The 15640-nt window shown below is 52.1% G+C and overlaps 2 protein-coding genes across 2 annotated transcripts; one reads left to right on the top strand and one right to left on the bottom strand.

The window, feature by feature from the left end:
- The first annotated feature begins 11667 nt into the window (after positions 1-11667).
- On the top strand, positions 11668-13422 carry LOC9267740 (probable inactive receptor kinase At1g27190). Its single transcript, XM_015782988.3, has one exon. It carries the CDS (start codon positions 11805-11807, stop codon positions 12570-12572), a length of 768 nt encoding a protein of 255 aa, XP_015638474.1. The 5' UTR covers positions 11668-11804; the 3' UTR covers positions 12573-13422.
- A 628-nt stretch (positions 13423-14050) lies between these two features.
- Positions 14051-15640, bottom strand: LOC4338720 (chitinase 7-like). The gene is made up of 3 exons (NM_001402523.1): positions 15071-15640; positions 14853-14985; positions 14051-14653 (listed from the first exon to the last, which is right to left on the bottom strand). The coding sequence occupies exons 1-3, from the start codon at positions 15561-15563 to the stop codon at positions 14257-14259; spliced, it is 1023 nt and encodes a 340-aa protein (NP_001389452.1). The 5' UTR covers positions 15564-15640; the 3' UTR covers positions 14051-14256.

Genomic DNA, 15640 nt, shown 5'->3' with positions numbered 1-15640 from the left:
TTCGGGCTCCGAAACTACACGCGAAACGGGACAACTCAACAAACAGTGAAAATTAAGCCCTATTAATGACCTCTAAGCGTGCCATTAGATAGATCTCGAAATTTGAGGAATTTTGGAAGTTGAATGGAGTCAAACGGCCTTACGGTTGGGAAGATATTGAATTTCTAAGATTATTGGATTTTTGGTCTAAAGGAAAAAGGATTTATTTAAATTATTTTTGAAAAGAAAAGAAAAGAAAAGAAAAGAAGGAGGGAGGGGAATTAGACTTCCCACGGGCGGCTAGGGCGCGGCCCGAGAGAAAGGAGCGGCTCGGCAGACCTTAATGGGCCGGCCGGCCCAAGAAGGCGGCCCAAGGCACGCGCACGGGCGGGGGGAAGAGAGGAAGCCGATGGGCCGGGTCCACCTTGCGTGGTCCCGGGTGGGACCCGCTTGTCGGTGACTCGGCTCACCGTGAGCGAGGAGCACGCGGGGCGTGCTAGGGTTTGGGGAGGGGAGGCGCGGCGCATGCGCGCGGTTCGCGGAGGACGCGGATGCGGCGGGCCCACGCGCAGCCTCATGGCTCACCGCGGACCATGCGCATGGGGGAGGGGGGAAACGGAGGGAGCGGCTGGCCGGGTCAGCCGATCCGGTCGTGCCGAGGTGGCTCCGACGTGGCGCCTACGTGGCTGCCACGCGGGCCGGCTGGAGGAAGACGAAGGCGCCGGCCTCGAATGGACGGCGGGCGGCGACGGTTTCTCCGGGACGCCGTGCGACGACGAGGGGCGACGGGGCGTACACCGGGATGACGAGGGAGAACGAGAGGGAGCGAGCCAACGGCTTGGATTCGCCGGAGGGAGTCCGTCGGCGGCGGATTGCGGCGGCGGCAACCGGCGGAGAGAAAAGGGGGAAACGGCGACGAGGTCATGAGGGACCGATTCCCGGCGGTGAGAGCATCTACGCGGCTACGGGAACCCACCCCTTGCGCCGGATTAGGAGGAAACGCATCGAGGGAGGCCGGCGACGAGAGACGCTTCCGAGCTCGGGCGGCGATGGCGGCGAGCACACGGCGAGCGACGGCAGCAGTCGGGGCGACGCCAGCTAGCTACTGGGGTACTACACACGCTACTAACCGAGTCTAAGGGGAGGAGATGGATCGAGGAGGGAGAATGGGGGAATGCACTACCGAGATGAGGCGGGGCGCTGTGACGAGAGGCTGACGGCATGGGAGCGATCTCTCCGGCCTCGTGCCGGGGAAGAGGAAGAAGAGAGCGCGCCCGGAGTCCCCTTCCGTGTCCTCGCTCGTGCCGGCTCCTCCGACACGCGCGACGGCGAATGGCGAACAGAGCATGGGAGGCGGCGACAATGGAGTGGAGGCGATGGGACAAAACGAGAGGAGAAGGGAGAGAGGGCGCCTGGGCTTTATAGGATGGCAACGTCGGTTTGGGAACCGACCTAGGGCTGTCAAGGGAGGGAGCTAGCGCTCGGCGGTCGCGGCCAAAGCGGCGACAGGGGGGAAATGACGCCGACGGGAGAGAAAAGGGAAAAAGGAGGAGGGAAAAGGGGCTTGCCCCCTTGCCACTTTGGGGAAGAAGAGAGGGCGACGCAGCAGAGGGGGGGAGCTCTGCCTCTGTCCCTTGGAAGCTAGCGCGCGGAGTGGCGGGGCTGGGTTGTGACGACGGCGATGACGGCGGGGGTGGTGTGGAGCGGAGCGGCGACACGGACGGCAGGCGCGGACAGGCACGGCAGAGGCTGACGGCGGCGGCGACCAGGCGGTCGGCCACCACGGCGCGCGCGCGCGCGGGAAGCAACGGGCGGCGCGACGATTTGGGCGGCGTCGGCGGGAAGCGGCAGCGAGAGTGGAGGGCGCTCGGCTCGGCGCGGCTCACGCGCACGCGTGCGCAGCGCACGGGCAGAGCGGGGGAGAGGGAGAGAGAGAGAGAGAGATGGGGAGGGAGGGGGAGATGGGCCGAGAGGAATTCGGCCCATCGAACCTAAGGGAGGCGAAATAGACTTTTGCGGAGGGATTTGATTTGGGAAGGATTTTGATTCGGGATTGAACTTGACGATCGATCGGGGATTTGAGATCCGGAATGGCACGGACACTAGACAATAAGCAAGGAAACAGATTTCGAAATTAGGGTTTTTAGAAATTACATTTTCCCGCTAGGCGCCACGACGGAACGGGCGCTACAGCGTGACGACACGGACAGTCTCGCACGAGGATGACGCGAGACCGCGCGATACGGCGAGAGTGACGTGGGCGTGACGACACATGTAAGTCTCGCACGAGGATGACGTGAGACCGTGCGGTATCGTGGCGAGACTGTGCGGTCTCGGGCGAGCAAACAGTGAGAGCGAACGGCTTCTCTGCTGAGCTTCCGCTTAATTAATGACTAATCACCTCATTAGCGATTAATTAATAATAATTAATGAGTAATACCTTGATTAGCGTTTAATTGATAGTTAATTAATCACTAATCAAGGTAATTAAACAAAATTGAATCAGCCGCACGGTCTCGCTCGCTGCTAATGCGAGACCGACCGGTCTCGCTATTTCGTCCCGCGACACCTCGCGACACTCGTGCGGTCTCCCGGTATATATCGTCCCACGAGACCGCCCGTGTCGTCACATCCATATCATTTTCGCATAATGTTTGTGTCAGACCGACGGTTCCCGGTATCGTCGCACGAGACCGTTCGTGTCGTCACGTCCACATCATTTTCGCACAATGTTTGTGTGAGACGGACGGTATAATTCTGCAAAAAAAATTTATCCCTAATATTTTTGAGAAAAAACCAAATCAACAGTATATTTTCAAATTTAATTCCGTGAAGGGGCACCTTTCTCATTTGTCCTTTCATCCTCAGCGTAGAATAGTGAGTCTCCTCTTATATATATAGCTATATTTCATATATGGAATGCTAGGTTTGGGACAATAAATATATATGTGCAAGATCATCATGGGCCCAAACCCATAGTTTTTTAATACTCTATGTCGGGGCAGCATCGATCTACTGAGAGTCGCAGGGAGTGTGGCCACCGGAGGCCCTGTTCATTTTCTTTTTCAGTGGATTGGGTCTAACCACGGGAATTTTTTATGGGGATTCCTAATGGGTGAGTCTGTGCCAGCACGCTCCCCCACGCAGGTTGCTCGACTAACGGCGCTCTTAGCACTGTCAGGATTATGGATACCACATACCTAATAGTAGTTGACTAAATCTCGGCAGGACCCACCACATACCATGTCCTATACGGAAGCAACCTTCGGATATAAGAGGAGTTCCGGATAAGGAAAGACAACCAGAGTTCTACATGGAAACGACGAGGACTACTTGGATTGTATTCATATTGGGTTCCCTAGTTCAACTTGGACAAGGAGATACCTACGGGTATAAATACAAGCCCCCCTAGGAGGAGAGGGGACACGAGACAATCAACACCCAACACAATCAGCATAGAAGCCTACATACGCCAAGACACGCCGCCGGATATCGACTTCAGGGATAAGCACGGCTAGTACCCTACGGTGTCTCCGGATACTGTCAGGAGAAACGAAAGCGCCATCTCTGATCTCGCCGGGCACGGATTCGAGGAGAAAGGCTACCCTATTGTCGACTACGAGTCAGATCGTCAGACCGCCATGTTGACAACAGTTAGATAGGCTACCCCAAATAGTGTATTGGTGTGATTATCATGAATAAGAGCAATATCGGCTCCGGCCAACAGGATGTAGGGTTATTACCTGACAATTCAGGGGTCCGAACTTGTATAAAAATCCTCGTCTCCGTCTCTTTTACCTCAGTCTCGCGTATATCCTAGTACCAACGATCCCTATACTGTCCAAATACCATAGTCGTGACATCAAACGTCGACAGTGGCGCGCCAGGTAGGGGGACTTTGGTGCTTCAGGATTTCGACGAGATGGGTTCAAGAGATGGATTCTCCAACAATAAGCTACTCGACGACTTCGGCTGTGAGGAGATCTAACCCAACTGAAGTACATTTTCCGACCAGATCGAAACCATCGTCGTCATCGATAACTCGGTCTATCGAGATCATCCAAGCCTCAAGATACACGGCGTACCAAAAGATGTCAGATCATATGATGTCGAACGAGTACGCAATAAGGTAATTGGTAGATTGGTTTTTCAAATTGATCTACTAATTTCGTAGATACGTCCGGCATGTATCTACAAAGGTACGCAATATTTTATTTGCAATTTATCGTACCTATTCAGATCATACAACATTGTCAGATCTATAATTTATTATGTTTACCTAGAGCATGTTTTTTATACAATATCTATTGCGCGAGTGTCCCCGATGTTAAATCGACTACGGTTTAATGCTGAGGGCTTGCTCTATTTTCTTCCGTATAAATCATGCTTGCTTACGGTTTACATAATGCCTGATATTTACATCTGCTCGTTATATCCTGATAATACTAGAAGATCTATGCAGTTTTTGAGTACATACTCGATATTCTCTGCTATATGTCTTGCCTTCTAGAAAATATTTTTCAGGAACATTTGAGCACTCGAGTAGGTTGTGATCGAGTACACCCCACTATCGAGAACATTCTCGACAAATGCGGAGTCGTCGCACCCAACTTACCAACGAAGACCGACGACCTATCTCATAGCACCGGCCATGGCTGGACTACTCGAGAAAAGATTGTTAACGGATAATTCCTCGCAAATGCCGTCGGTTTGATCACCCGACATGATTGCGAGCGGACATCCGGATATGCTATAAGTTGGGTATGTGAGTCATGCTGGCCACATGATATGCACATGTAATAAACCAACTTTAGCGCCCCTATAGGTGATTAAGAGACTCCTACTTCTGGTTCTCGAACCAGTAAAACGTAGCGATGTAGCGTTTCTCCCACTGTTTCCACTTCAAGTGGTCGAGTTACGACTACTGCCTGGTCCTCGACCAGCGATGTAGTGTTTCTCCCACTACTTCCACTTTAAGTGGTTGAGTTACGACTACTGTCTGGTCCTCGACCAGCGATGTAGCGTTTCTCCTACTACTTCCACTTTAAGTGGTCGAGTTACGACTACTGCCTGGTCCTCGACCAGCGATGTAGCGTTTCTCCCACTGTTTCCACTTCAAGTGATCGAGTTACGACTACTGCCTGGTCCTCGACCAGCGATGCAGCGTTTCTCCCATTGTTTCCACTTCAAGTGGTCGAGTTACGACTACTTCCTGGTCCTCGACCAGCGATGCAGCGTTTCTCCCATTGTTTCCACTTCAAGTGGTCGAGTTACGACTACTTCCTGGTCCTCAACCAGCGGTGTAGTGTTTCTCCCAAGTGGTCGAGTTACGACTACTGCTTGGTCCTCGACCAGAGGTGTAGCGATTCTCCCATTACCCCTGCTTCAACAAAGTTGATATCAGGAGCACAAGATCACCAAGTGTTTTACCCAGAGATCCCTTACCCAGATGACACCTAGCGTTGAAACCTATCCTAATGTCCCTTTACGCCGTCTTGACAAGGCCTCCGAGGAACCTAAGGGAACTTCGGCTAGGGACGCCCAGAGCCGATAAGGCCTTGTCGGATCCTTTAGAGACGAAAGACCATGTAAGATCTGGTCGTGTAATAGTTCTCGCCGTGCGTATTAACCAAGCTGTGTAATCGGAAATGGAATTTCCAACTTCACGGCTTGGGGCTAGGATCAGTGCTTGTTCAACCAAGGCAGGTCAAAGGTCCAAGAGCCTTATCATCCGAGAACAATTCTCCGACGACAAGGCTGGGGGCTAGGGAGAGTGTATGACTCCACAAACTGACTGATCGGAGTCGGTAAGAGAGAAGACGCTCATATACAAAACACTGGTCTGTACATTCAATTCACTAGTATGTTATATTATAACATGTTACCCTTTGAGCGTTCGCTCGGGGGCTATTTCTATCTAATATTCTTTTCTTAGTATTGATTTCAAGAAAATTCTATTCGACAATGACGAAGGCTCCATGTCTCTATGGTTGTACACCAAGATCGACTAAGGCGAGTACGACAAATGTCGACAAGGCTCCGTCGCAGACTCTACGCCTTCTCGATCGCTCGAGAACAGTTGCTGGATCTTGACAAGGAATACGGAATGAAGAAATGGTGTACCCGCCGAGATAAAATTTCTTGACTTCAATCCAAATTCTCGATTACAGCAAGACGGGAGACTTAGTCGTACGCTCTGTACTTTCTCGGTCGACATCAGAGATTGACTTAGACAAACCCTTTCGGTGCCCGCACGAGGCTGATAAAGGAAGTCTAATGTTATCTCTAAACTCACCGAGAACGGTTACGTGAGCTCGATAACAGTTCCTCCAAAGTGTGTGGTTGAGAATATGAACTCGTTCATTTGCATCGAAGTCGGGGGCTACTGTCAGGGTTATGGATACCACATACCTAATAGTAGTTGACTAAATCTCGGCAGGACCCACCTCATACCATGTCCTATATGGAAGCAACCTTCGGATATAGGAGGAGTTCCGGATAAGGAAAGACAACCATAGTTCTACATGGAAACGACAAGGACTACTCGGATTGTATCCATATTGGGTTTCCTAGTTCTACTTGGACAAGGGAACACCTATGGGTATAAATACAAACCCCCCTAGGAGGAGAGGGGACACGAGACAATCAACACCAAACACAATCAGCATAGAAGCCTACATACGCCAAGACAAGCCGCCGGATATCGACTTCAGGGATAAGCACGGCTAGTACCCTACGGTGACTCCGGATACCCTCAGGAGAGACGAAAGCGCTATCTCTGATCTCGCCGGGCACGGATTCAAGGAGAAAGGCTACCCTGTTCTCGACTACGAGTCAGATCATCAGACCGCCATGTCGACAATAGTTAGATAGGCTACCCCAAATAGTGTATTGGTGTGATTATCATGAATAAGAGCAATATCGGCTCCGACCAACAGGATGTAGGGTTATTACCTGACAATTCAGGGGCCCGAACCTGTATAAAAATCCTCGTCTCCGTCTCTTTTACCTCAGTCTCGCGTATATCCTAGTACCAACGATCCCTATACTGTCCAAATACCGTAGTCGTAACATCAAACGTCGACAAGCACTAGTCACGCTTAGCGTTAATGATGAGTCTAAAAATTTTCTCATAATAAAATAATAAATAACCAATTGAGATGGAAATTTCAAATTTTAAGTTTTCTGATTAAAGTTTAAGTTGAAAGTCAAATTTAAATAAAAAACTTTTAAGTCAAAATTTTAAACTTTCAACTTAAATTTAAAAACTACTAACTCTTGATTAAAAATTGGTTTAAAAAACTTTCAACTCAAAATTTCAAACATTCAACTCAAATTATGAAAAATTTCAAGTCGAATTTGAATCTTTCAAGTTAAAATTTAAAAAACTTTCAACTCAAATTTTGAAATGAAAAATATTTCAGTTTCAACTAAAATTTAAGAAGTTTGTACTAATGTTATCATTTTTTATTATAACAAATTGTACATGTTTAAGTTTTAAAAGAAATGCACAATCAAATCACTTGATTAGAAAAAAAAGATGTATACAAGAGTTGTGGGCCAAGAAAGACCACGTGGCTTCATTGGAACAGGTAGCGGAAAAAGTACACCGAAGGTCCCTCAACTTGTCATCGGGATACAAAATCGTCCTCAAACCACAAAACCAAATATACAGGGTCCTTTAACTATACAAAACCGGTCACTCAAGATCCTTTGGCGGTTTTGGCCCCGGTTTTGGTCTACGTGGTGGCTGAGTCAGCGTGGGACCCATGTGGGCCCCACATGTCAGGATGCCACCTCATCTCCTCTCTCTTATTCCCCCCTCTTCTCCATTTCTCTCTCTTTCACTTTTCTCAGGCCAGCGACGGGCGGTGCTGTGGGGAGGAGGCTGCTAGGGGGAGGGGAGAGGAGGAGGTCCGGCGGCCGGCCGCCCGAAACAACGTCGGCTCAAACGGCCCGAAACGATGGGCATCGTGTGAATCTCCCGCGTTGAATCTTGCCAATGGTGGAGCGGCAACAAAGGCGTCGGCGGCTGGACGACAGGGCTGAGTGGTGGTGGCGGCGGTGCCGTGCTCGCGCTCGTCCTTTCCCTTGTCCTCCTCATCGTCGCGGCGTGGTAGGAGTACGACGTCACCTCCGCCGCCGCCGCGGGGCCCTGCGACGCCTACCTCGTGTTCCGCTCCTCCCTACCGCTCTACGCCTCCGCCGTCTCGATCTCCAACCTCCTCAACGTCACCGCCACCACCGGCGGCGAGGTCGTCCGCGAAGGAGATGGAGGAGCACCAGAGCTAGAAAAAGAACGCGCCGGTGCTCTACGACCTCGTCATCTCCCAGCCGCTCAAGTGGCCGTAGCTCACCGTCTAGTGGCTCCCCTCCCACTCCCGGTCACCGGACTCCACCCTTTCCCACCGCCTCATCCTCGGAACCCACACCTCCGACGAGACGCCCAAACACCTCCTGCTCGCCGACGCTGCCCTCCCGCTTTCGCCCCACCTAGCGGCGGGGGCCACGGCGGCGGGCGGTGCCGTCCCAGCCTCGTCCGTGTCCATCTCCCGCTCGGTGCCGCACAAGGGCGAGGTCAACCGTGCCCGCTGCATGCCGCAAAGGCGGTACATGGTGGCTACCAAGACCTGTGTGGATGAGGTGCATGTGTACCATCTTGGCGACGACGGCGAGAAGTGCGGCGCCGATGTGGTGCTCAGGGGGCATGAAGCGGAGGGGTATGGGCTGGCACCAGCTCAGAGTACGGCGCCGTTCCAGGTGAGCATCTTCACCAGCCGGTCCACCACCGCCGCCGACGTGCCGACCCGCCGGAGCGCGGCCTCGCCAAGCCGTGGGTTCGCCGCGACGTTGACGAAGATGATGAAGGAAGGGAGGGAGAGAGAGAGAGAGAGACAGACAGAGATAGATGAGGAAGGGAGAGAAGAGGGGAAAGAGGGAAAGAAGGCTGACGTGGACACTTGACATGTGGGGCCCACGTGGGTCCCACACTAACTCAGCCGCCACGTAGACCAAAACCGGGGTCAAAACCACCGAAGGACCTCGGGTGACCGATTTTACATAGTTAAGGGACCTCGCATATCTGGTTTTGTTGTTCGAGGACGTTTTTTTGTCCCGATGACAAGTTGAGGGACCTTCGGTGTACTTTTTCCAACAGGTAGCATGCGGAGTCAGCCTCATGGGCACTTGCCTGCTCACACGACAATAAAGGACGAGCTGGGCCTGTGGGCCAAACCATGCGGTAGTAAGAAAGCTAGCGCGTATGCGCTAATTAGCGTTTCCGCTTTGAGTCACGCCAGGCATGCGAGATCTAAGGCCCTTCATAATGCAGTGAGTTGGAGTGTTACCTAGTTCTCCAGCTAGGCCAAAATCTAATGTGGAGGAGAAAAAGCAGTGGGCCCCGTGTCTTTGCAAGGTTTTGTACATCCTAGCTAGGATCTGGTTTCCTTACGCCCAAAAGAGAAACCGTGCGTGCCTGCGCTCTGCGGTCCCCTCCCCAATCCTCACCATTCTTCCCCAATCCGATTTCCGTCGTTGGTCGTCAGCATCCACGCGATTCGCACGGGCTTATAGCTCGCCGGCCACACTACCGAGTCCGGCCTCCGGTGAGGAAGGGGAGAAGCCAGAGGACGGCCGGAAGAGAAGTGCGACGACAGTGGTGGGGAGATGTCGTCGGTCGCGGTCTCTAAGCGAGGACGACCACGCCGGGCGTGGAAGGAGATCAGAGCTGGGGTCGCCGCCGTGCCGCTGCCGTTGTCGACGCCCTCCAGATCCGCGCTGTCGTGCCACCGTCGTCGACGTCCTCCAGATCCGCGCTGCCGTGCCGCCGTCGTCGAGTCATCATCGTCGACGCCCTCCAAATCCGTGCCGTCGCTCCGGATTCAGGCCGTCGCGTCGGCCTCCTCAACCGCCGTTGCTCCGGATCCACGCCGCCGCCTCGGCATCCTCGACTGCCGGCGCTCTGGATCCACGCCACCGCGTCGATCTCCTCGACATCCGGCGGCGCCGGTGTTCATCGTCGAGGTGGGGGAGAGGGGAGAGGCCGCCGGCTGCGGAGTTCGTCACCGAGGTGGAGAGAGGCCGGAGGCGGCAGCGTCGCCTGTGAAGCTTCGGATGGGTTGTGTGGGCGGGGAAAGTGGAGAGGGGTAGTGTGGGTGCCTGGTTAGGGTTGAGATTTTGTATTATTTTCTCCATTGTAAGGTGTTCAATGTAAAATTTATACTTATTTGTAAATTGATCAAAATATGAGGGCTGAAATCAAAAGTGATAGGGGCTGAAACGGAAAATCAAAGTCACCCATGAGGCCATTTGCACTGTGGGGGAATCAAAACTTGGACACGGTGCTTTTTAGCCTACGTGGCATTTTAGGTTCCTCAAGTGAGTAGCTTGCATTGCTACTGGCCTAACCGAGCACGCCATGTGTCAGCGTGTGACTACTGCATGCAAAGTCTTTTTCACTCTTGTGTATGTTTAGTTCTCTCTTGGTTAATTACATGATGAGGGTCAGGTAAATCTTAGGGATAAGTCTACGGGTCGGGCGTCTGATCGGTTTGGAGAAAAATCGGGCGCTGACGTCAGCGCCCGATTTACGTGCAAATCTACGTTAAACTGATTTTTCTCTTAAATTACTTATCCAAATCATAATTTGACTGCAACATTAATTTCGTTGCAATTAAATCTTCAAAACAAGACCACACATGGATATATTCCGACGAAATTTTTTTAGCTTATTATTGAATTATTTTTAAATGTTGCACGATGTTCCACTAGATATATCGGAATTGTTTCACTAAGTTGATCGAAAATGTTTCACTCGTTTAAATCGGATGTTGTTTCACCTTATATAAAAAGAATGTTTCAGCAAATAGCGAAAGAATGCAAAAGAAAATTTCACTTCACTGCTACATTAGATCTATACATAGTGAAACATTGTGAGTACATTAGGTGAAACATTTTTGGTGGAAAAAGAAGTAAACCAAATTCCCTTAATAGAGAGTTTTCAAAATATGTGGGTGATTTGTTGCAAAAGAATATTTTAATTCACTGTAACATTAGATCTATACATAGTGAAACATTGTGAGTACACTAGGTGAAACATTTTCTGTGAAAAAAAATAAAACCAATTCCCTTAATAAAGGGTTTAGAAAATATATAGGTAATTTGTTGCAACGTTATGTGTGGTGGGGATAAGTGACAGTGTGGCAGGAAAGATGTGATGGGGGCGTCCGATTTTTCCTACCCCCGAGCGCCCAGGAAGGAGCATTATCAAAATCTTGGTCAAAGAAAAAAAGGTTAGGTAAATCTAAGCTAGTTTATCAAGGGGTGTTTAAAAGAGAGGGACTAAACCAAAAAATTACTCCGACTTATATTTTTGGAGAGCTCTCTTCCAAACACCCCTTGAGTACGCACGTTGTTGAACGCAACGACTCCGGGGGGTCAGTCGTCGACCGCGTGTTTACCGCATTTATTCACACGACTTTTCAACATCTCTGCAGTATCCCCAGTTCCCCACTAATAAAGAAATTAGGGTAAGGAACCAAGATGTACGACGATTATCCCAGCTCTGTTTTCCGGTATGACCATTGATTTGTATCCATTTGATAGGCTGATAGCTGCGACCTGCACGCGGAGATTCTCTTAAGCCCGAGTGACGGAGGTAGTCATCAAGTCATGGTTTCTGCCTATAATACCGAGCGTACATCCGAGCCGTAGCGAGTAGCTCGCAAATCGCAAGCTAACACAGAACAGTAATTTGATATTCACTTGCTCGGAGTCGGAGCTCTAGCTTGGTTCATCGGTTGCATACTTGCATATACCACCGTGCCATGCCTTACCTCGTCCAGCTCCTCCTCCTAACTGTGGCCTTGACTCTCCCTACCTCCGTCCATCCACAGAGCGGCACACCACGAGAAGATGATGTGCGCTGTCTCGAGGGCCTCAAGACATCCCTCGGCGACCCGGATGGCCGCCTCGCCTCCTGGACCTTCTCAAACACCTCCGCCGGTGCCATTTGCGAGCTCTCGGGAGTTTCGTGCTGGAACCCCGACGAGTCTCGCATCATTGCTCTCTCGCTCTCTGGCTTTGGCCTCACCGGTGCTATCCCCTCTGAGCTCCAGTTCTGCTCCGCCATCACAACCCTCGACCTTTCCTCCAACCGGCTGGGGGGACAAATTCCTCCCGCACTGTGCGACTGGCTCCCTTTCGTCGTCAACCTCGACCTCTCCGGCAACCAGCTCTCCGGACCAATTCCCGCAGAGCTGGCCAACTGCAAGTTCATCAACTCGCTGAAGCTGTCGGCGAATTCCCTTTCGGGAAAAATCCCCGCCTCCCTTGTGCTCCTAGGTCACCTTAAGTCGCTAGACCTGTCTAACAACAACCTGGACGGCGATATCCCGCCTAAGCTAGCGGCCTCTTTCTCCGCGGACGCCTTCGCCGATAACCCCGATCTCGTCGAGCCACACTCCGGTTTTAACCTCGGTGTCCTCTTCGGAAGGCCGGAGGCTGCAGCCGCCATTGCCTTCGTCTTCGGTTTTGTTGGCACACTCTTCTTCGGTCCTTCCATCATTAGACGGGTCGCTGGTCGCAGTTGTTAGGGTTAATCTTGTTGTTCATGGTTTAATTAGGATGAGTACCTACTTAGGAGTCGTTGTTTATAGAATATGTCTCGTTGCTGCAATGCTGCGTTGGTTTGTAACGTATACCGGCCAGGTCGTGTACGTACGTAAACGTATACGAATCAAAGCCTGTTAATCTTGGAAGAGGATTCTAATTCCTCGAGGAACATCCCCTCGTGTAATTAGGGGTGAAAACGGTACGGAAATTTCTGAGAATTCTGGCTACCGTTTCCGGTTTGCACCGACCGTTTCAGTCAGTATCGGTAATTGTCAGTATCGGAAATAGAAACGGTAATCTCTTTCGAAAATGGTAGCGGAAATGGGATGGGGTTTTTTCCGACCGTTTTGTCGGTAACTGTTTTTTATCGGTAATTTCCGTCAAATTTCCGACAAAATTCCGAAGAAGGAAGCCGGCTGGGCCTCGCTAGCAGGAGCAAGACAGGAGCAGCCCATTAGGCATTTAGGCCGGGAAGAAAACCCATAGGGCGTCAGCCGGCGTGTCACTTCTCCTTCTCATCCACTCCCTGTCTCGTGACTCTCGCACAGCTCTCCGCCGCCGCCGCACCGCCGCTTGCTAGTTCTAGCCGTCGTATCCTTGTGCCTCGCCGCGTCCCTTGCCGGAGAAGCAAGATGGCGCCTGCCGGAGAAAAACGCCGCATCCATCTGGATCCATCTGAAAGCAACAACAGAGACGAGGAACATTGAGTTTGCCACTGTTGCCAGGTTTGCCAGGTCCACCAGGTATAAGTGTATAGCTTGAATGCTTGAGCATGATTTTTTTACATGTACAGATGAATGTGGAACGCCTGAGCCTTGATGTGTTTGAGCACGATTTTCTGTTGATGTGCAAGCATGATTTTAGTAGATGTACAACTTTTAAGCCTTGAGTATTTTTTTAGACATACCACAGTTAAATATGGGATGATACCACAGTTCACTGTTTCCGACATGAATTTTCGACTTCCGAACAATATCGGTAGATTCCCGTTCCGACGGTTCCGTTTCCGATATACTGACGTTACCGATATCGTTACCGTTTCCGAGTATACCGTTCCGATTCCATTTTCGAGAAAATAAAATGAAAATGGAAATGGTAGAGGGTTTTTCCGACCGTTTCCGACCGTTTTCATCCCTACGTGTAATATTTTTGTCAAATTCAATGTAAAATGGTTGTAAAAATACTTTAAAAAAAACAACATAAGTACACTAACATCTATCAAAAGACGAAGTACACCGAGGTCAAAAGCGGAGTGCGGCTCGACGAGAAGAGTGTCCATCGTCCATTGGCTCCGTCTTCTGTTTAATTGTTGCTACACTCTTCTTCGGCTCTTCCATAATATTGGACGGCCGCTGGCAAGAACAAGCTGTAGGAGACAATGAAATATATATGCATGCGTTCTTGTGAGATTGCTTTTCGTCGACTGATACCTAACCGTGTGAGTCATGATCCATAATTCCGTATTCGAGAAGATCAGTACTACTTTATTCATGCCATGACCATGCATACATATGGGCTTTCACAGATCCATGAAGAATTCCTCGCCCGAAACCGAAAAATACATAAAGCAAACTCACTCACTCTGGCTGCAGAGCGACCGTGCGAAGTGCGTACTCACACGCAATTTTATTCGATCGATCGGGGCCGGCACGGCGGCGCACACGTCTACTTCGCCGCAGACGCCGACATGATGTCGCCGTCGAACGGCGCCTGGCCGAAGCAGTCCAGGTTGGGCCCGTAGCCGACGCCGAGCACGTCGCAGTAGCGCTTGTAGAACGCGACCCGGTCGGCGCCGCCGTTGCCGCCGGCGCACTGGAGCCCGCCGGTGAGGATGTTCGTGGTGAGCCCGTAGCCTGGCGCGCGGCCGGCCGCGCTGTCCGCGGGAGTCGGAGTCCACTGCCCCGTGACGACGGCGTGCGGCGACGGCTGGCTCGGCGACCGCGCGGTCATCCACAGCCACAGCGCCGTCTTGAACGCCACCGTCGGGTCCGTTGCCACCAGCTCCGGGTTGCCCAGCAGGTCCGCGCCGATCGCCTCGCCGGCCGCCCCATAGTTGTAGTTGCTGAAATTGAATTTGAAAATTAGATTCCAGTAGTTTGTCATTTGTTCAGTCCAAATAGTACTAGTCTCGAAATTGAACGTTTCACGGATGAAATCCCGTTGCATTTTAAGATTTTTCTAGTGTTCGTCCATTTTGTGGATTTTTTGTTTGCAAGTTCATTTATATGGACGTTTTGGTTTGCTCCTTTGCGTTCTCTTACTATGCGATTTGCATGGGTCCGCGGGCGTGGTACGCCTTGCCGGGCGCGCACGGCCAGCGCGCGTTCGGCACGCAGAAGTCTGACGTCGCGCCCTTCACCTCCTTGTAGCAGTAGCCCCACGAGTAGGGCCCACCTGCAGGGACACATGCGCACTCGTGCATAAGACATGTGTACGTACACGTGAGTTCCAACGTGACAAGTAAACGTTACTACGTTACCAGAGGTCGCGTGGGAAGTCTGGGCCAGGAACGCGGCGACCTCACGCTTGCGGGTGTCGGCGTCGCCCGTGGCGGCGAAGGCCGGGAACGCGCCGGCCGCGGCGACGAAGGCGCGGTAGGCGTAGAACCCGCGGGCGGGGCACGCCGCGTCGTCGCGGTGGGGCAGCATGCGCTCGAACTGGTCCGACGTCACGACGGACGCCACGCCGGCGCGGCCGCCGCCCGGCGCCGTGAGCAGCACCGCGGCGACGTCGTCGTCGCCGCCGTCGCGGGAGACGCGGCACTGGCTCTGGCAGCCGCCCTTGCAGTAGTCGTCGGTGAGGCCGCACCACCCCCACCTGCTGCAGCAGAGCCTGTTGGGGCACCGGGCGCCGCCGGCCTGCCTGCCGCACTGCTCGGCGCGCGCCGTCGCCGCGGCGTAGGCGAGGGCCAGCACGGCCAGCGCCAGGGCCTTCATGGCCACCTGCAGGTTTGCAGCCCTTGCTGCGATCATGGCAAGATGCTTATTTCTTCAACAAAATCTTGCTTTTCAGTGGTGTGTTGGTTGAGTGTACGTAGCTGGTGAGTGAT

Source organism: Oryza sativa, chromosome 5, assembly GCF_034140825.1.
Source record: "Oryza sativa Japonica Group chromosome 5, ASM3414082v1".
Classification (NCBI taxonomy): Eukaryota; Viridiplantae; Streptophyta; class Magnoliopsida; order Poales; family Poaceae; genus Oryza; species Oryza sativa.
Note: the sequence above shows the minus strand (reverse complement) of the source record. Positions and strands in the feature narration are given on the sequence as shown.

Coding starts and splice junctions, on each gene's coding strand:
- LOC9267740 (XM_015782988.3), top strand. CDS start 11,805: ATGCCTTACCTCGTCCAGCTCCTCCTCCTAACTGTGGCCTTGACTCTC.
- LOC4338720 (NM_001402523.1), bottom strand. CDS start 15,563: ATGATCGCAGCAAGGGCTGCAAACCTGCAGGTGGCCATGAAGGCCCTG. Junction 14,986..15,070: donor GACTTCCCACGCGACCTCTG/GTAACGTAGTAA, acceptor GTGTCCCTGCAG/GTGGGCCCTACTCGTGGGGC. Junction 14,654..14,852: donor GGACCCATGCAAATCGCATA/GTAAGAGAACGC, acceptor ATTCAATTTCAG/CAACTACAACTATGGGGCGG.